The 22,289-nt window shown below is 39.3% G+C and overlaps 1 protein-coding gene across 4 annotated transcripts in view; it reads left to right on the top strand.

Annotated features, from left to right (window-relative positions):
• The window catches only part of gria4a (glutamate receptor, ionotropic, AMPA 4a), a 111,260-nt gene extending 89,419 nt beyond the window's left edge, over positions 1-21,841 (top strand). Inside the window, exons 14-18 of one of the 4 annotated variants that reach the window (XM_075473590.1) lie at positions 4,154-4,352; positions 8,471-8,718; positions 14,852-14,966; positions 16,599-16,736; positions 21,394-21,841. In XM_075473590.1, coding sequence (XP_075329705.1) covers positions 4,154-4,352; positions 8,471-8,718; positions 14,852-14,966; positions 16,599-16,736; positions 21,394-21,558 — 865 coding nt within the window. In that variant the 3' untranslated portion in view covers positions 21,559-21,841. Of the gene's footprint in view, positions 1-4,153; positions 4,353-8,470; positions 8,719-11,545; positions 11,661-14,851; positions 14,967-16,598; positions 16,847-21,393 lie in introns of all 4 variants that reach the window. The other 3 variants (XM_075473589.1, XM_075473592.1, XM_075473591.1) reach the window with 3 other exon arrangements.
• Positions 21,842-22,289: the final 448 nt, after the last annotated feature.

Raw genomic sequence — 22,289 nt, 5'->3', positions numbered from 1 at the left:
GAAGCGATCGTAATCATTTTTAAACACAACTTAAGTCCACACCATAGCCCATAATGTCATAGTGTGCAGCTTTACTGTGACGTAAAGCTTCACAAAGTATTCCTTCAACATATGTGCAGGTCTCCACTTAAGCTGTAGCTATAAAGAATAGTGGATGCAGTGTAACTTTATCCCACACCCTTTGAAGGAATCACTGCATTAATGTGGTTCATAAAAACGAAAAATCAAATAATATCTTAATAGAAGCCTGTTTTACTAGCATATTCTATTTGCAGAAGAAGGTCATTTAGTTTCACTCTTTTAAAGAATTAATACAATATTAAAGCTTGATGCAATATCCTTAGATTTACAGAACAAGAAGCCTGTTAGACTCAAAAATAGACCCTTCTTTTCCCGACCACATTTACTGGCTGTTTATTTTCTGTTTTAACATCAGATTTTTCTTCAACTCCTGTTCGCTGAACTTAAATTGACATGATGGAAATATTCCATATTAATCTTATATATCTCGAAGGTAATTTATTCAGATAGTTGTGCAAGTTAAATGTCCCTCTATCCTAAATCAGTTTGATATAAAATTACAACATATGCATTGTTTGGCTGCATTTGAAATTAGAATTCATTTTCATAAATGATAATTAATTCAGTAGTTTTTCAAGATGGCTGGAAAAAGCCAACAGGAGATGACACTGGACATCTTGAGTTTGTGATGACAGGAGTGCAACAAATGCTATTTCAATTAACTGAATAACAAACACATCTGATAGGTAACCATTTATGTAAACATGGGGCAGATGTAAACCTAAAAACTTTAAATTCATTTGTTTTTTTTTTCATGTACACTCATTTAAAGTTAACCAAATGATTGCATTATTTCCCACCTGTTTTGCATTGATATGGTCTCTCGCTACAACCTGAGGGAAGAGGGAGTTGGACCATCCAACCCTGCCCACATCTGAGTCGGCCATCTTGTTACATGATGTTCCATTAATAATTAAAAGCCAAACAGGAAGAGGAGAAAGAAGTTTTTTGGGGGGGGCTTTTTATGCCTCTAATGACAGGACAGCTGGAGAGAGACAGGAAGCAGGGGGCAGAGAGATGGGGAAGACATGCAGCAAAGGGCCTCTCGGAGCAGGACTCGAACAGGGGCCAGCTGCAACGAGGACTGTAGCGTCTGTACATGGGGCGGCTGCTCAACCCACTACGCCACTGACCGCCCCTGGAGAAAGAAGTTTGATGATACCACAGCTCACTGTGTCAGAGTCTTTCATTTATTACCTTATTTTAGTCATCTGATATTATTGCTAAGCAGCTGACATTAGCTAATCAGCTAATATTCCACTAATACAATCTGTATTTCCAGCTGCAAACTATTCAGTATCACAGTCTTTCAAGTGTTTCTTATCAACAAAATCATTTTTTTCAGATTCTTTTTGAGACGGTTGTGAGCATGCCAAACTTTATTTCATACATAGAATGACAAAATCAAAAAAGTAACATGGAAAACATTAACTTTGTTGAGTTCTTAAAGTAACTTTAAATGAAAGCTTCACTTGTTTTCAGACACCTCAGAGTGATTTTTTGCAAATGTGAGGCTGTCCATAGAATCTGCAGGAACTGGGTGTGGCTCAAACACAGGACTTTAGTCTTGCTTTGTTCACTGTTTTAACTGCTTTAATTTCCTCTTATTTATTGCTTAGTTTGGTCTATGTGCTGAAGTGTAGCAAAAGTTTGGAATTTGCCTTGATAGAAAACATTTTACTCTTTTAGAGGGCAAATTCTCCCATGGGTTACTGCTGATACTGATGACAGCATTTTATTCCCAGAAAAAGGACTGGGTGTTTATATCCCTTCATTCTCTGTTGGATGCCTACTCAAATCATGGAATCGCTTCATCAGACCCCATGAAAACATAGTCACGGCGTTTCTGCTAACCTGTCAGATCGTGCAACCCTGTTGGCCTCTGCAGGAGACCCTTTAGAACTTGTGAAATGAGTTTCTAATTGTATGTTTTTCAGAGCTGGAAGACAAACACTACAAAGTAGATTCAGAGTTTCGATTTTATCTCTAGACTACCAGCGTTACCGTTTTCATCAATAGTAACAGTGTTTTGCCAGCAGCTATTGAAATCTATATTTCATGGATGTGACCATTTTTGTGTTGATTTGAAGGTGAGTGTTTTCTGTTTACAGCTGTCTCTGTCAATCCATCTCAAAAGTTTCATCAGCTGAAAAAATAATAGGTTTCTGTTGTCTCCTAATGAGTATAAAACCAAACCTAACAACTCTCTCTCAGGAGAATCTATCACAGTATAGTGCAGGTTCATTAATTCATCCTAATAGATCAATGTCTCAAGGACAAACACTATGAATTCATATTTGTGTCTCTGTAGATGTGTGCGCAAGTGTGAGAGGTAGAGAGATAGAGAGAGGATAAAGAGTTGTGCTTAGTTTTGAACAACAGCAGAATGCAAAGTTGCTCTGAGAGGTGACTATTTATGCAGACTCAGGTGTCATTGCGCCCCGCAGATCTCTCGCTCCTCTTTTGTCTCTTCAGCACACACTCCTTAAAACCAAAAGATAATTCACAGCCCTGCTTTCACATCGGATGGGGTATCTTGACAAATGAGTATCTGGCGTCCTGGTTTTCAGTCTTAATATGTGATTGCATATGAAAGGATATACCAATCCTAATTTTGATGAAGTAGCACCTATCAATGTCTTAGTTGCACTGTCTCAAATGATTATGCCTGATGTAAAAGGATCCACTTCTTGAACCCAAGTATAATTTTCACCCAATGAATCAGTTGGTTTAATCAGTTTACCCCAGCTTGTGTGTTTGAATATCTTTCAGCTCTATGTTCTTGTGTTAACCATCGTTTCAAGCAGCAACATGTCCTTTTTTATTAAAGTACATCTTTTAGGTCAATAGCTGGTGGATCTAGTCTGGCTGAAGTTGGGAAATGAAGGGGATCATTCAGCAGCTGAAGAGCTACTTTAAAGAGATACTGTAGTTGGTAGAAAGATAGGAGAGACCAAATACTGAGATGCAAGAGACTAGAGTGAACATTGGATTTCAAATTACTGCAAGTATTTTAATATCCAGTGTCATGTGTAGGTTTCTAAGCAACTTCAAGGTATTACGGATAGGGACTTGGAAAGTTTAGGTATACCTCAGCATCCAGCTCTGTGATGGCTGACACATTTAGCATAAAACTACCGAACTTCAAACGTCAGATTTTAAGGCCTTTTTTTTTGGGTTTCTCTAATACTCAAGCAACACTGTATCTTCAATGTACATTTAAGACAGGAGTACTGATGAGCAATAACCAATTTATGGATAAAACATTTGATTAACGCCTGCACAGTAAATACATACTTATCAAACATCATTCATGAACCCGACATCACTGACTCTCCCTCTGGGTTTTGCAATTTCATGAGCTACTACATAGCTTGCCTGTGTCACAGTTTCACTTCCTTGAGTCATAATAACACAAGGTGATTCAAACATACAATTATACATGCATGCAGCCCACAATAAATAAGTCTATCCATTAGATTTACAAATATTTACAAAAGAAAAAATACCACTTGCCACCCTACTTCTCTCTCATTTTCTCTAATAGACTCACTCTTATTTGCTCCTCTACTTGGTGAACCCCCACCCCTCATCGAAAAAAAACCCCAGGAAGAATTGTCACTTACTTTGATGCTCCTGCTTACAATCGTAGATAAAGACAGTAAACATGGAGAGAAGAGAAAGACGGAAGGGCGCCCGGATTGCAATCTGTTTCATGTAGCCTCAGTTATTGTTACCACTGAATTGGTTTAGAGGCTGAAAGATAATTATTTTGGCATCTCTGTCAGTTCTGCAGTCATGCACACAGTGGTGTTAAAAAATGCTTTGTGGAACAGTGATTTGTGTTGCATATACTTGACTGTGGAACTAACTTTAATTACATTACCTTCTCTATTTTTTCCATTCTCTCACTGTTATTTTCATCCTTTTATCTTTCAACCTCATCTTTAGCATCCCCTCCCCGTGCTACTTTCTCATCTATTCCAACTGTTCCTTTGTTTCTTCTCCTTAATCTTGCCTTAACCTTGCTTTTCACTGAAATGTCTTCCATTTTCTTCTCAACTCTCTGTAGGTCCCTGTCTGGACGTATTGTTGGAGGTGTGTGGTGGTTCTTCACTCTCATCATCATCTCCTCTTACACAGCCAACCTGGCTGCTTTCCTCACTGTGGAAAGGATGGTCTCACCTATAGAGAGTGCAGAGGACTTGGCCAAGCAGACAGAGATTGCCTATGGGACACTGGACTCGGGTTCTACAAAGGAGTTCTTCAGGGTACGGACACGTTCTGCTAATTTACTTTGTTAAGAGGTGTCTGGCTTTTACTTATTGAAGACAATGTACTACTGAGTTCAGTTTGCAGAAGTCACGCCAGAGGATCATTTGAATCATGCTACTTTCATATTCGATGCTTGTATTAAAACACAAACAGAAATGTCCATTGAGACAACTGCTTTATTTTGAAATCCAGTCAAAAAATGACTGTGTTGATAGCTTATATTAATAGCCAGAGAAATGTTTCAAGAGGAGCACGCTGGTATGGTGTTTAGCATCGTCGTTTCACATCAAGAGGGTTCCAAGTTTGAATCCGGGCTGGGGCCTTTCTGTGTGGAGTTTACATGTTCTTCCCGTGTATGAGTGGGTTCTCTTCGGGTTATCCGTATTCCTCCCTCAGTGCAAAAGCATGCGTGACAGGTTAAGTGGTGACTAGGAGTGAGTGTGAGCGTGGATGGTTGTGTGTCTCTTTTATCTATATATGGCCCTGTGATGGACTGGTGACCTGTCCAGGGTGGACCCTGCCTCTCACCCAATGACAGCTGGGATAGGCTCCAGCCTTCCCGCGGCCCTAAATTAGATTAAGGAGGAATACAAAGATGGATGTTTCATGGAGAGAGAAAGTCTGACCCATAATTTAGTTTGTATCTAACTTATACATATTAGCAATAAGCACAATAAGGGACTCTCAAAATGATTTTTTAGTTCAGTAAGAGGATGCAAAAAAAAAAAGGGCTGTTTTGATTTCTGTATCGAAACCTGGTAAAGGCCAAGCAGCAGTATTTTGGCCAGAATGGGAGTGACTAAGAACAGTCTAAGCGAGTTTTAAAATAGTCCGGTCAGGACTATAGGGATGAATGACCATCTTTCTCATTTTGAACTAAGAGTGGCTAAAGTTTTAAAAGTGCCACAAAGCTGAAAAGGCTGGCTTTCACTTTGTATGTTGTTGGTTTCTAAAATTTGACACCATCAAAGTTCACTGATTTCCAATCATGGCTGCAGCTGTACATGTTTTAGCATAGTCTTTTTGCATTTAATTACTTTCCTACCCTATCAAATAAAGCTATTTTATTGGTGATAATCATAAAAATAGATCATGCAGACCACTAAATTAAAGTTGGATTCGACTGAGAGAAGATGGGCACTGAGGTGTTGCAAAATATTCTATAGGGAGCTGTTTAAAATTCAATAGGAAGAAGGAAACTATAATAAAGTAAAGAGAAGTGCCCCAAAGGAGACATGCAGTGACTTCAGCACTTGGTCTTTTCACTTGCGTATATTGCAGACACTTAAATACTCCTAATGCTAAACGCACATATGCACACAATGCTGATGAAGATTGAATTTTTTGCAGTTATGAGCAAAAACCCCTTCATCGTCATGCCCCATCCTGTTGTTACGCCCAATGGGAAAAAATTTCAAACTTTCTTATTTGTATTTGTGTTTGGGGACTGGGGGGTCACGGTGGGTGGATGGTGGTCAGAAGAGGATGGGGGAGTTAGAGGCAGACAGATTGTAATTCTCTGAGTGGCTCTGGCATCATCAACATAACGAGCGGGCTGAAATCTGTGGAGGGTGAAAAAGCAATTTATTCTCCCACAGCTGAGGGGGGTTTACCACCACCATTAATTATCTTTGCATGTGTGTGTGTTTGTGTGTGTGTGTATATGTGCGCATGTGTTTGTGTAAATTTTGACTATATCAAACATGCATGTATGCAGATTTAGCATCATAGTTCGTATGTATTTGAGATGTGTGTGGAAATTTGAATTTCTCCCACAGAGCATGTGTGTGTGTCTCTGTAAAAGTGTGTGGATGCTTGAAGGTGACTTGTAGCATCCATTCCCTCCTTCACAGCCACACACATTGTTAAAGAATCTGGAAAGAGTCACATCTTATTGTCACACATCTATCCCTCCAAGGCTATACGCTCTTTGTACGTGCACAAAAACATCAACGCTACTGTCCCTCCCCGTCTCAATCTCTCTGGGGGATGGATGGATGACGGGGCTGGAAGGGATGTTTCGAATCTATGATAGACTTTAGCAGTCAGAGTAAGAAATAAAGGGGAAATAATGGAGAGTCAGAGAGGGTAGAATGAGAAGAGGCGGGACAAACTGGTCCTCTTGAAGTTGAGCGTCATTATTATGGGATAGGTGTCCGTCACACACCATCAACACCCTGACACACAGACACACACGCGCACACACACGTGCACCATCCCCCGGGTGCCAATTTCAGTTCCTGAGGCCCTGGCTTGTCGCTTGTAGAGCAACAGAATAACACTTAAATATCAGGAGAGAAAGAGAGAAAAAAAATTGGATGCTTGTGGTGGATGACAGTTCGACTTCTCTGCTTGTTATTTTCACTCATGAGCACACACAATTCACATACCCGCACACACAGAGGAACAGATGAGTTCACACATGCATGTATAGACTGGTGCACAGAACAACAAGCGTACACACTTATGCATGGCTTACAAATAGTCTAATATTATGTGTTGTACCCTACTGGACAGATGTCCTCTGAAAAGCTCTCCTGAATTCATAACTATGCAACTAATTTGCATGCAACTATTCTAGTCATAAACTCATTTGAAGTAAGGCCGATGCTTGACTTGTCAAGGGAGACATAGTGTTACACTCTAAATGTGGTTATAAATGTCAGTACATGCCAGAGGATCTAAATGGAAGATGGAAGACACAGCCCTCCATCAGCAGTGTAATTATGTCTAAGGAATCTTAGAGTGAAATTCAGCCGCAGCAGTTTGCAGTTAAAGAAAAGCAGTAAAAACATATTTAAAATGTACTAAAGCACTTTCTTGAACTTTTCAGTCTCAGTGATGTGCAGTTTTTTTCCATATCAGTTTTTCAAAGTGATGAATAGCACACATAATTTTCATCTCCACCGCTCTGATTTTTACATTTCTAATTGTTTCTGTTTGTCTCTCAATAAATACAGCATCTTTTTATTTGAAAAATTTTGTATTTCTTACAAAATGTTTTGGGTATCAGAGTGTTGTGAGTTGACATCCAGAGGTAGACATACTGCATGGATATGTTTGAATTGACTTACCAATTTGTAAATTAAAGAAAGGTTGGTCTTTCTGCATAAATGTGACATAAAAGTAAAAAAATAAAAGAAGAAAATGACCGAAACATTTTTCTAGGCAATTTATTTATTGTGAAAATAATCCAATACTAAATGCCTCTGATAGGCAAAAGTGCGTGAACCTGTAGCATTTGTAGTTAATCTTATTTAAGTAGGTAATTTTTCTAATTTTCCAGTCAATAGGATAAGAATCAGATATGAGTTAGTGCATTTTTTTTCAAATAACAGCCATCCATCAAAATGTGATCTTTATGTTTATGGATTGCCTACTCTTATCACAACGTAAGTACTTCACATTTCCAAAATATAGTCTATCACAGCCCCTAAGTTGTAAATCAGAGGAAAGTAAAAAAGTGAAAGGAGTGTAAAAATTCTACAGCTTGTGCTGAATGGGTCTCAAATTCACACGTAAATCCACAAAGTAAGGCATTCTGTCAGGAAATGGTCATTCTAGAAAAATAGCAGCGCTGCAAGAAGAAAGCCACCCATCCTCAAATAGTATATGGCTGTCTGTTTGCAGTTTGTTAAAGATCTGAAGGCTGTTGGAAATTTTCCTCTCGACCCTTGAGACCAAATATAATGTGGACTCATAGGAACAAAATCAAACTTTAGTTAAGTGAGAAGCATTATGTTTGGAGAAGAGAAGACAATAAGAAGCATGCAGAACATTCACTCATCTTTGAAACACGGTGGTTGTAGTGACATGGTTTTGGCCTGTCTTGCTCCACATGGACCAGTAATGTTTTCCATTTTTGGGTAAAAATCAGATTAACATCACCGAGTTGAAGGCATGGGTTAAAATTCCTCCAGGCCAATGAGCTTGACTGATCAACAGTTGCCAGAAATTTTTTGACATATTTTACATACTTACATAGGTTTACATACTTTTGCCATCAAAAGTTATCCAAATCTTTTGATGTCAAAAGTATGTCTGTGACAATCGTCATCACAATTCGTATCCTAATAAACCTTTGCTTTCTCCTTTTACCTCTCCTCCATCCCAGAGGTCCAAGATAGCCGTATATGAGAAGATGTGGTCTTATATGAAGTCTGCTGAGCCGACTGTCTTCACCAAAACTACGGCAGAGGGTGTGGCCAGAGTCCGCAAGTCCAAGGGGAAGTACGCGTTCCTCTTGGAGTCCACCATGAATGAATACACGGAGCAGCGCAAGCCTTGTGATACGATGAAAGTTGGAGGGAACCTGGACTCCAAAGGATATGGCATTGCGACACCGAAAGGCTCACAGTTAAGGTGGGTGGAATAGTGTAACAATAGGAAACAGTAACAATGCTGATACTGTACTATTGCTGCGATATTCCACCTACCCTGCTGTGCCTTTTATGCTACACACAGATCCACCTGCCGCTGCTGTCTCGTGACCATGTTTTAACCAAAAGAATTGAAGAATTGAGAATTTGTTGACAACTTCTTGAATTACATTGTACTGAAACCAAAGCAGTAGGGCTGTAAATTATTGGAAAATGTTATGGAACGGTTTTCACCTGGCAGCACCGACATAGATGGATGTGTTGAATTTACAAATTATGTGTTTCATCGTGCCTCATCATTTCCTAGATTTTTTTGTCTTCTTTGCTTTCTCTTAAATTTTTTTGATTGTGTGTAATTCTGTCTGTGTCTCTGCTGTACTTTTTGTCTCTTTCTCATGCAGTCTTTCTGTTCATTTTAAAGCACATCATTTTGAGTTCTCTCAATCACTGTCATCAGCTCATGTCTTCGTGCTTGTACGATTCTTTTCTTCTCTGTTGCTCTGTCAGCCACTCTTTCTCTCCGCAGGGCCATCTTCCAGGTAACTCTGTCCATTTGTCTGCTGTCTCATCGTGCTGGTCATTGATGATGATGATAATGATTGTTATAGAATAAACTTATTGACAGAATATTGCCATGAGGAGTGGCAGAACCTCAGGCTGCTGCCTCTTCCTCCAGGGGGGGGAATATATAGACAATCAGGAAACAAAATGTGAAACAGGAAGTTGAGGGGCCTGTTCAATGGGGGGACAAGAAAGTAAAAGTGATATGGGATCTCACATCAAAACTGCTGAGTCACGAGCAAACAAAGTTTTGAAAGTTCTTGAATAAGTCAAATTGGTAGGTGATTGAAGAATGCCGAATTAAAAGCATAAACAGTCCCAAAAATACATGCCAGTGTTCTTGAATCTAAAGAGCATAAGATAGAGGAATTGAATGAGAAAGTGTCCCAAAGCTGGTCCTGTTGTTCTGTTTTTCCCTCAGCAGACACTTGTTCCTTCGACTTTTTAACCTAACTGTCTTTTAGGTGAGTGGGACAGCAGTGCAAATGCTTTCCCTGTCAATGTGACAAGTGTCCACTGATGGAAAGTAATTGACAAAGTTCAGCAAAGTTTGATCACCTGCTCTCTCTTCTCTCCCTCAATCTATCTCTGTCAGCATTTCCAATTTGCTTTGTTCAAACACATACAGCACATGAGCCTCACATCCTGTCCTATAATTCCCCCCTATGTATGGTGCAAAGATCCTCAAGACCCCAGTTCCCCTGTTCTTTAGCTCTTAGGTACAAAGAAGAATAAAAGAGGGTTTCCGTTTACGAGGGAAAAGTGACAGACAGCGAGTGGATAGGTTCCTTTTAAGCCCCCTCAAAATGCATTCTATGGACTATCCACGGTTGTCTCCTGCTTCTCTCAGTCGTCGGAAACCCAATCTTCCATTCGCATACGTGGGTCTGCCTCTCCTCCTGGCGGACTTATTACTGGCCCAGTTTGACATGATGGTGTTGAGGAGCATGGATAAAATGACTTTGACAGTATTAAATGTTTTCTGAAGTATAGCTACTCTTATATGATCAATGAAAAGTGACTGTTATTAAGAATATCAGAAATGTTTGAGCTGTTTTCATCCATACTTCTTATGTTAATGAGATAAGTCACGGCCTTTAGTTAGCAGATACCCAGAAAACGCTTTCCCTCTCTTTTGACTGTCATTACTCATAAATCTATTACGATGATTTATTTATTTATTTTTTTAAAGTAATATTTATTGAACAGAGTATTTTCTTTTTCATAGTGTTGAGCTAACAAGCTCTTAGCTCCAAGTCAGCTCCTACCTACAGTGTACCTTCAGACATTGAGATAAGACTCCACATAGGGGGGCGTGAACAGACAAAGGCGCACACTAACAAACTTGTGGGCAGCAACTGCATTGACCTTTTTGTTGAGATTAGTTGAGACGATTGCGAAATGGTCACCACAAGACAAGAGGCTAAAAATAATTACAGGAAAGACTTTTACAGGCAGCTTAAACAGAGATGTACAAAAACAGAGAGACAGGACAAAATTATTGTTTTAGAAACATACATAGATGCATTGTGTCATATTGTCAATGAGAGTGAGGCCACATAGGTATAAAAAGTGAACCATGACTGATATAAATCATTTCAGTAATGGCAAGTTGATTTTTATAATACCTACTATCAGGTGCTTAGTTGAACCCTTGCACAAAGATTGCGGGAATGACAGATATTTAGCTCTAGATATTTGTGTCCCTAGATTTTTTTGGAGATCAGCCAGTTCGACACTGTCAGTAGGTGGGCTGTACAAAACTGGAGCCACGCGACCACAAACACATACAGCACACATCTGTACAGACTGGCAGGAAAGAGGAAGAGCAGGAGGGCACAAGAGCACCATCAGCAGACTGCAGGGATATGGTTAACACAGTTAACAGCAGCAATCTTACTGTTGAGCATCCTCTGTTTATACAGGCTAACCCACAACAACAGGACATACAGAAAAAAGTAACAGTAAAACAAGAAAGTATTAAACTACTTTTCTAAACTACAAATTCAAAGTACTTTTTTGACAGTCAAAGAGAAACAGTGAGAGAGCATTGTCTGGGGTACATCTCTCCCCTCTCAGTCATCTTTATGCCTTCAACCCCTCTTGATTTATCCATCCTCTGCCTCCTCTCCTCCTTCTTTCCTTTTCTTTCTTCTCCTGGCTGTGGTTTCCGTCCATCTTGTCTGTTTGTCCATCCATCCTCTGCTCTGACCAAACTATCTTATCTGTTCCTCCTTTTTTACTTTAAGAAACGCGGTCAACCTGGCCGTGCTAAAACTCAACGAGCAGGGCCTGTTGGACAAATTGAAAAACAAGTGGTGGTATGACAAAGGAGAATGTGGCAGCGGGGGAGGGGATTCCAAGGTTAGCCCTCTCTGTCTGCCCCCCCACCACTAGGTGACGGCGCCGCTCACTTGCTGAGAAGCTTGTGACGGCCTCGTCCTGGGATTGTGTAACACATGCATCTGCCCCAGCAAAACGTTAAGCACAGTTTACAGAGATGGCAAATGTGTAAGACTGAAATTTACTGTGACACCACACAGCTTTAAAGAGCAGCACAATGTTGCATCTGTGTTAGTGGTGTGTGCCTTTTATGTCAAAGGTTCACTGCAGAGACAACAAAAATCTTGAGCATGTTGAGATGCATATAAAATGTTTATGCTCTGGGAGAAAGAACTCTTAAAGATCATTTTTTGACAGAATCGATTGCCTAAAATGCCTAAAAAGATCAATATATCAAATAGATTTGTGTTAAATCATCAGACAGCAATTGTCCATAATCATTGCATTGCAGGGAAAGATACCTAATTAGAATAACCGTTTCAGATGTGCTTGGCACTAATCCTGTTATGTCCCTTTGAGAAGACAAAGAGTGAAAGGTAATGGGAGAAGATTTAAGAGATTAATATCTGGAGAAAGAAAGAGAGCAAATACTGTGAAGACAGGAATATTTGCCCCCTGGTGGCAGCTCTGGGAAGGAGAGAATAATTAGGGACTTAGAGAGATCTCCACAATGAGCCTTTGTCTCTCCTTGAACTGAGTTGTAGCACATAACAGATGAAGCAGGTTTCTAAATATCACAAACACAACTATGTGAAACTGTAGCCCAGGGATTCTTTGTAGGCTCAGGTTGACTTGAAACAGATGGAAGGATGAATAATTGATAAAGGCTCATGCTTCTCTTTTAACCAACATCATTATTTCAAAGTTGCAGATTGATGCATTGGCTCTTTGAAGTTTAGACACTTTGTAAATTGATAGGTTGTAGAACAAGTCCATTAAGCTTATGCTAAGGTGTATATAAGATACTGTCCTATAACCTTACTAAAAATTACACAAACATGCAAATGTTATGCTAGGTAATTATTTATGCTAGCGCACAAACATTTACATTTCATCCGGAGAAAAGATTTTAAAAAAAGTTTTCCACAGTTAGAAAAAATAAATCTGTTTCAGGGCACAGTTTCTCATCGACGGGCTGTGTCTCAGCACTCACTGTCAGTCCCTCTGTGTCTTACAATGAGGCCCATGCAGACTGATGTTGATGGAGACATACCATAGAACCAGCTGCACAGAGTGAACTAATATCTGCTATCAGTCTCACACGATTCTGGTAACTACATCAAATTTTCAGGTAAATAATCCTCTCTATGAAAATAAGCACCACACAAGGTTTACGTTAGCTCTAGTGCAGAGACCACTCCCCTGTGTTACATGAACTGACGCATTGGTGAGCATTTTTTAAGCTTGGCTCTAACCAAAAATATATCTACTTTTTCCATTGAATTTTCGCATCTATGTATCATGAAATAAATCAAGTTGCTTATTTATTTTCCAATCACATATTTTCACAAAATATTGTGTCTCTGCATATTTTGTCAGTAGGAAAACATCCAATTTGCACTCGAAGAACTCATTTCTGCTCTCTTATCTGCTTCTTCTAACTTGCCAACCACAGTCACTTGTAGGTAGGAAAGTAGAAAAGGCAACTTATCTCTTTGCTCCTGTACATTCTGTGGTTAAAACACGCTTCAGTTGATGGAAAGGGCTTGAAGTTGTCACACAAGTAGATCCTTCCAGATTATTTTGTTAGGAATCCTCCTAAGCAAGACAGACTATTCGCCCTGATGTTAAGGTGGAGCAGGAAGCAAAACTCAACATAATGGACAAGAAAGAAAAGAATGCTTAAATACAGCCGGAAATAAAGCAAACACTAAACACAAAACAGGAGCCTTAAAACTAAATCAGCATTACACGAAAACCCAGACTGAAAGACTAAAAGACTAAAAGACTAAAATTTAACTAGAGTAAGAGGGTTTAATAAGACAAAAAAATAAGATTAATTAGTTTTTTAATTAGATCATGACAGAAATCCCAACTACTTGGATAGTTTTGTATTCCAATTAGGGGGCTAAAACAAAAGGTGTTCCCAGAGTGGATCCTAAATTGCATTGGTTATAAAACTCTTAAAATAAAAATCCTTCAAAGGACTTTGTCCTTTGGTCTGTGAAATTTCAAGAACACTTATGCGTATCCTTGTCATTCTCAAAACACCCTCAATCCTTTGTGAACATCTTACATGCCGGTGACGGAAGACATATTTGGTTATTTGAATTATTGTCAGTGTGAGGTCGTTCACATTACAAGCTGTTCTAGCAATATACAGCAAAGTATAAATTGCCAATATAAATGGCACTTAGTTGGCAGTGTAGCAGCTGCCAGCCATTTAACAGCCATTTAACAGCCAAGTAGTTTTTCAGCTATTGTGTGTTTTTAGGGTGTAACTGACGGTGAATACAAAGAAACTTTGAGATGCACCGACATTCATTCCACAATTTCACAGTTACCTCAGTGGATGTCATTTTAACACTTCACATGGAGTTGCTCTCACGAGCACTGAAGGTTTCATATTCTTGAACCATAACTGTATTTTGTGATATCCTGCTTGAATAATTCAACAATGGAGTTCTTTTTGAGAGGACAGTCTCAAAATGTCATCACTCTATCTATCCAAAATATTTTTAAGACACTTCTATCTAGACCCACATAGTCAACCTGAAAATTGCCTTGAATTTAAATATTTATTAAGGAAGTGATATGAGTGCAAAAATAAGTCCAAATTATTATTTTTTTAAAGCGCTTTTCAGGCCTTAAAAGTCAGTAGAGTTTGTGAATCCTTAAGCTTCCCTTTGAAATTAGTCTTATTGCAGCTCACTCTCCTAGTTGCAGCGCAGAGCTTGCCTGATGCAAATAGTTCTGGCTTAACAGTATTCTTCTATAGTTTGTTGTAGGATCAGCTGGGGCAGTATGGGTGTGTTACTTTAAGTGACAAAGGTGGGTCCCACTCATATGTCTGTAGCTCGCCTTAGCTCCTCGCTCCCCCCAGCCCCTCCTCAACGAGCGTACACACATGTACTCAGTGGGATCCATGCTAGGTCACTTGATGTATGCAAAAGTTTCTATTTGACTGAGCTGTTCAATGCAAATGTGAAATACCGTAATAACATAAAATAACATGACCTATGATGTTATTTATGTTATTTTTACACGCGAAGAACCCCAGTAAACCTTGCAGTTTTGAAACTGAGCGAAGCAGGCGTCTTAGACAAACTGAAAAACAAATGGTGGTATGACAAGGGAGAGTGTGGACCCAAGGACTCTGGAAGTAAGGTCAGTCTCACGCTGCTGCGGCCCGCTGAACCCTAGCCTGAAACTTTCATCCTGAATACGCTCCAGATTAGTGCCTTAGAAACAGTTAAACTCTTTCTCAGTAAACCTGAAACATGATTTAGAGATGTCCTGCACCATTTTTTTCATTTTCTATAAAGTATATTTACATAATCTTCTGGTTAGTCATACACCAGATTTAACCGAAATTCTCCATCATTTTCCGTAGTAATCTGCGGCAATCCCATCTTCATTACAGTTACAATACCTTTAGAAATTCTCACTTTCATAATTATGTCTAGTTCCCTGAAACACATTCAGCATATGTGAATTTTCACAGTAAAGTATTGCAGTTACTGACTCTTGTTGTTATAAATTATGTTTAATCAGGCTAGCAAAAATGTGTTATTTACATTATTTTGAGTGTGATTGATAACGCTTTATTTTACATGTCCAACAAATGCTAAATTCCTGAAAAGATATCTGTTTGGAACCCTTTATTAAAAAAAGGAAAATGGTGTGCAGTGTTCAACTGTTAGTACCAGTGCCTGTATCATCTGGACAAGTATGATGTAATATTATCACAAATGTAGACAGTGCATAGCAGGTCAGCTGTCTGTATCAAGACACGAAAGTTGTCAACAAAAACTTAACATTACAAGAAATTATTGAATTGAGTATTAGTTATTACTTGGGCATAAGTGGGACAGTTCATTCCTCATGAAATCCACAATCATATAAATGTTAAGCAAAACAAATAGCTCTGAATATATTACCATTGAGTTATAAAACAAACAAACAAATTACATGGAAGTGACATTATGGATCAATGAGCTAAAGCATAACTGTGTCTTATGTGAGCATAGCTGCTGAAGTGCAACAGCTCATTTATACCCAGATTAAAAACATCATTCATCATTTTTTCTACAAGTATGAATGAAGATTTAGATAATATAGAAAACATATTAGGTTTTCTACGTTTTTAGTGTAGGAAACTGGAGCTTTTACATTTGATCAACACAATAGCCAAATGTCATCACCGCTCAGATTAAAACCTGCTCTGCACTTTATTTACAGGTGATTTACACACAGATTTGCACTATAGAAATGTAGAAAAGCTAAGTGGTTGTACTGATTGTGACACGTGTGTGTTGTAGCTGTTGTGGTAGAAGTAGTGATAATAGTTTGTAGATAATTTTAGCCTGTAGAAGTTTAATGTAATAATGTGATCAGTCATAATATTAATGTAATTTCATTGAGTAGAAATAGAAAATTACAGCTGTTACTGTATCAAACAGATTGTCTGTTGATATTTTTCTCTCTCTCCATTTCTCTGTGTCTAACTTTATGTACTTTATTGTCTCTGCTTCTTCCCAAACCCCCCTCCCACTCTTCACTGTTCTTCTTCTTCACATTCTCCTCACTGCACCTACACTTAACTTCCATCATCGTCTCTCCACTTCTTATCTCAACATTCCATTTTCTTTAACATATTCCCTCACTACTTTCTCTGCCGCTCATCCATCACTTATCCTCACCGATCCCTTCCTTAACATCCATCCTTTCACAATGCTAACACCTGGCATCGACTCCTCCCCCTCCCCCTCCCCCTACCCCTCCCACCCCTGTCTTCAGGACAAGTCGTCCCAGGCTCTTAGCCTGTCCAACGTGGCTGGGGTCTTCTACATCCTTGTGGGCGGCCTGGGCCTGGCTATGCTGGTGGCCCTGGTCGAGTTCTGCTACAAGTCACGAGCTGAAGCCAAGCGCATGAAGGTGGACCTTAGCCCCCCCCACTGCCCCAGCCCCTCCCCCAGCACCCAGAATCTAGCCACTTATAGGGAGGGGTACAACGTGTACGGCTCCGAGGGGGTCAAGATATAGGGGTAGGATTTAGAGGCTGCCATGTAGGTGGGCTAATGGTGGTGTTGATCATGGTGGTGGTGCTATAGAGTTTGTATTGTTGAGGCTGCAGCAGCCACTCGTTCTTTATATGGTGATGACGATGTGGTCAAGCATTGTGGAACCAATTTAGCTTTTAATTTTTTGGATGTTTTGTTTCTTTATTGGCCGAATATTTTCTTAGATTTCGTTTGTCTTTAAATTTGGTTTGTGGTTTATCAATTGAGGTTAGATTTGTGTGAATACAGATTTGGTTCCATCGTCTTTGGCTGCAGATCATGATGATGACGGTGATGGTGATGTTCTTGGCTAATGACTTGACTAGACACCTGCATTGTAATTTTAGACATCTGCTAAAAACATGGTGATGAAGCAGGGGTGCATGGCTCCAGTGATGCATTATATACGTTTTAATTTTGTCCAAAAAAAAAAATCATTACCAATTCATGTGACTTTTGGGAAATGAAGTGAACTCCAGACTTATCATTACTTTTTTCCATTTCTTAGGCTGCATAAACCCTAAATTGTTCAGTTTATGATCCCTTAAAGCTGCGGTCGGCAACTTTTTTTTAGTCATATTAGCTTGAACTGTCATGGGATTCTGGAAGTAGAATATTAAATAGGCTGTTTAGGAAAAATAACGAAATCTGTAGCTCCCTCTGATGCCTGTAATCATGCTTGCGAAAATCGAGCGCTCCCGGCTGTTTTTAACCAATCAAGTTAGGGTGGAGGAATCCTACCTGTCAATCACAGCTTGTGCACACGCTGCTGAGCGTGAGTCTGCCCCAGCTTGTGTGCGCGCACACTGGTGTGAACTCACGTGCACAACCTCGTCCACAGAGGGGGAGGGGTTTGGGGGGCGATTCGGAGCTTGTTAGAGGTTGGGGGAGGGACCTGAAAGTTGTATCAGTTCGAATTTTCCGACTTTAGACTCGGAATTTTGAAAACCTGCCGACTGCAGCTTTAAACCAATTAAAAGTAACATTACCACAACTGAAAAAGCAGGAAGTAGGAATTGGTAAATAAAAGTGAAAGTAGTCACTGATTAATGTGTTTATCAACTGACCAATGGACAGACGGTAAAATGAGCTAAAGCTCGAAATTTGTTTTACATAATATACTGCTGTTTCATCTATGCCGATAGTGTCAAGGGATGGCGTGGATGTCTTAAAGTATCAGTAATAAAAATATTAAGCATAGATTATAATAGTTTATCAATACTAATACTTTTTCATTTTCACATTCTGATCTTTCAGTATATTCTTGGTCTGTTTTGTTATTTCTCGACCCTGCAAGCAAATCTTTGTTAGTCAAGTGTTCCTCATTAAAATCTGTGACTGCTTCCAGCTACATCTTAATTAGCTACTGTGTGGACACCAATTATCCTCTATTTGGCTCTGACTAAAACATCTTTTAAAAAACGTATAATGTGACAGACATCTTGTGGGAAAAAAGGCATCATTAAGATATTTTGATGCGGGTGGATGCTCAGCTTTTTCACTGCAATTTCTCATAACTACACCTCCCAGCAGTCCCTCCGGCACCACTGCAACATCAGAAAAAGACATGAGCATCGCTGTTTGTTCTGTGCTTGTTAAGGCCAGTTCACACAGAGCCCATTCCAACTAATTTAAGGCTTGTCTTCTGACAGCTTGAGCAAACCTCCTTCTGCACAGTATTCCTTTGAAATACTGATCTTGTTTACTCAGAGAGCAAATACAGTAATCAAAATACGAAAAAAAAAAGAGAAATGGGAGTTTCTTTGTTTAATTCAATCTGTGATACGATTCAATACCAATTAACTAGCTCTTTAATTAATTAGCTCTTATCTTACTGCTATCCAAAAAGGGATGTTTATGTTTGAATTCACTAATTTGGTCGTAAATCTTCACAGTGTATTTCAAAGCGTAAGTACTAGAAGTTTAAACAATATGCTTTACATGTGAATTCAACCAACTACCAACTAGGGTATAAAAGCAATATGTGCATCATAGCTAAAGATGATTTATTTCCTCAGAATTTACCTTTCATGGCTCTTGTGGCTAGTAGTTGGCACTGTTTATCATACATGCACCTCACCTTTAATGTGTCATCCATTAACTGGAGTTGTTCACCCCTGCTGCAAACGGTCCAAACAGGCACTTTTACTTATTCCATCTCTGACAACTTCAAAACAGCCCACTCACTTACTCGGCATTAACGCAGAGGAATAATTGATGAAGCAAACACTTCATATTGAATGGCTACTTTGTGATGTTGCCCAATGATGACAATGGTGTTTATTGATGCCACTGAGCAAGGAGACACTGGGGATATATGGGGTCTCTTTCACCTTGAAGTAAATGGCAGGAATGCACAGAACATGTAAAAAAAAAAAAAAAAAAAAGAGACAGCTAAATGCACAACACTTTATATTGGCTGGCACTCTAAATGCCAGTTTTAAATCAAATGTAAACTATTTTGAGAAAAGACCATTTTGGAACTCACTCAAAAGCAATTCCACTGATGTTAACAGCAGTTTACTGCATGAATCAAGTCAGCTATCCATCATCCAAAGTGCAAAGAAAAAAACAGAACAATCCAAAACATCAAGGAGAATAAAACAATGTGCATTTTCTTCAGTTAGTATTTCTGCATGACATAATGGAGAGTGGGACGCTTCAGTCTCAATGTTTGACCGATCGAAGTAGTACAAGCTGCTGTTTTTAGATAATGTCCCCACATCATATATCCTACAGTTGTTTTAATATCTTATATAGACAATTCTTTTAAAAGCAGGTGTTTCAGAAGTAGCTATTGAAAGTGAGTCACTTTTTCTTTCTAAGCATCATTAACAGATAATAGGATACAGTTACTCTTCCTGGAAGACCATTGCCTCTTTTGTAGGACCTAGAGTCATCAATCGCAGCACTAACTACACCCCCCGAACTCATAAATCTTCCCGAGAATGCACACGAGTATCAGTCGGGAAATTAAGCCCTATGGTTGTTAGAAACATTAGGTTTCAAAATCCTGCCAGTCAAAGCATCTTAACATCACAGGGTAGCTGGTTTGTGTGAAGTGTCACCTGACTCTGAGCGGTATAGTCAGTATCTCCCTCTCTATAAATCTGAAACCTTAAAACAAAATCACTCCTTCACATTTTCCTTTTGTCTCTGCAGAGTCCTCACGGACCTCTATATCACAAATTTTCACCTACCCAATTCTATCCTTTTCACACCTGAATCTGTTAGATTACAGAAACCCAGAACCCAGAATGCATGGTATCCCCAAATGCAGACGTCTACATCCCAAATCTCGTCTACAATGTACATGTTTGTTGATTGTTGCCTGCTTTGTCTTTGGTTAGAATCTTGTATGTTATTGTTGCACAGTGCAGTAGTTCTTTAGAGACATGAATGTGAAGTTTAGGGGGCATTCACACCTTCTTTGGGTTAATTTATTCAAATGAAGTGCAGCTCATTTCTAGCTTACATACATTGAAAAATGTATGTAATTAAATTATATGAAAATTATGAAAATTATCAGATTTCCTGTGGAGTTAGGTACAATTCATAGTACTTTGAAACAAGGACTCTATGAGCAGGTCCACATTTTCATTTTATGATACACCAGAATCCACAGGGATGCATGCAAGTATGCTGGTGGTGCAGCAATTCCAGCACAGTAGTGAAAAAAAATGCTTGCCAGTCAAAGACACTGTTGTGAAATCCACAAGGTATTTCCTAATCATAGCAGAAGAGAGAATGCAGATTTCACAATCGAATAATAAACGGCAAATGAAGGTACCTACACCGTACCTTAATACCACTGACTCTTGCAATAAATGCAGCTTTAAAAAGACACAAAATTTACTGCTGATTTTGTGGCATGGCAAAGTTCTGCTGGAAAAATCTCCCATCTGCATACTGGCGTTTACATGGATGTTACTTTGAAACTTGGCACCTACCGACACATATATACAGTCCAGTCCACTTGGGATAATGTCTTTAGTTTGTTTTTTATTTTTTCATTTTATTTCTGAAAACAGCTATGAATCCATAGCCAGATATTCAATAATTATAATGCCTAACTATAACACTACAACCATGAAATATATCCTAAATCCTCAAATTGAGAAGCTGGATGCAGCAAATGTTTGGATTTTTTTCCTTGAAAATTGATTTAAAAGAACAATCAACATTCATAGCTGTGATTAATTAAATTGATAAACAACAAATCAATTGTTTCATTGCTTCGCGACACCTTTGTTTAAACATCATTGTGAATCTTAATGTGAACAAGCATATAAATGCAAAACGTTTCTCTTTCTTGCACTAAGGACAAGTGTGATTGCGCCCTCAGACATGTTTATCCGCATATCTGTCATGTGTGCACAGGCACATGCATGTCTAAGTGTTTTTGTGCACGTGTATGTAAAGAAATGTCGATGCCTTTCTGCAAATGATTGCGTTTGTTGTGCCGTGTCCATGTTTCTGAGATGAATTCATTTGTTTAAACTTGTGCGCTCTTCTTTCTCCACTTCCTTCAGCTGTCTTTTTCTGAAGCCATGCGGAATAAGGCCCGTCTGTCCATCACAGGGAGTGTGGGGGAGAATGGCCGCGTCCTGACGCCAGACTGCCCCAAAGCCGTGCATGCTGGCCACGCCTCCCTTCGACACCCCGGCCTTGCAGTGGTCTCCTCTGGACTGCCCTGAAAACCAAAAACACCTGCCGTGCCTTATGACACAAAAACATGAAGACTCTGACAGAGACACAACCACACTTGCATACAAAAATAACATATTCGCACACACATTATTATAGTTTCAGAAACCCTAATAAAAATACTCAGATTCAGAGACATTTTTACACACTTGAACACAAACTCTGCGTCATCATTTCACCTTCCTGCTGCCACTGACTCTTTTTACAAGAGACTAATGAGACACAGCCATGGAGTGAAAAAAACAATGGACAGCAAGGACTTCACACTTGCCTGGAGCATTCATTTTTCTTTTTTTTTGGGGGTGGGGGGGGGGGGCGAGGACGCAATTCTGATATCTGCAAGCTAACATGAAAGCCAGCACAGATTTCCATTAAATGAACTTTGAGCTGTGAACCACAAACCCAGTCGTGTTGATGACAGAAAAAAAGATAATGGTCACAGTTTAAGGTGGAAAAAAAAAAGAGAAAAACAAGACAACCAAACGATCCTGTTCCTGCTCTGTCTTTACTGAACAAAGATGGCCAAAAAGCCACACTCCCTGACATCGCCTTATTAAGACTACAAACATTCTTTTCACCTTTTCATCATCTTACCTTGCCTGCAAAGACCGAGAGCCAGGTATTATAGCCCTTAGGAGACCAGAAAACTGTAAGCGTGAACGTTCAGACTGTGCAAACCTGCTACTTTGTCACGGACTGTTCAAAATTAATGAAAAATGCT

Source organism: Odontesthes bonariensis, chromosome 9 (genome assembly GCF_027942865.1).
Source record: "Odontesthes bonariensis isolate fOdoBon6 chromosome 9, fOdoBon6.hap1, whole genome shotgun sequence".
NCBI classification, from domain to species: Eukaryota; Metazoa; Chordata; class Actinopteri; order Atheriniformes; family Atherinopsidae; genus Odontesthes; species Odontesthes bonariensis.
The sequence above is the reverse complement of the archived record's forward strand: the minus strand, read 5'-3'. Positions and strand labels throughout refer to the sequence as shown.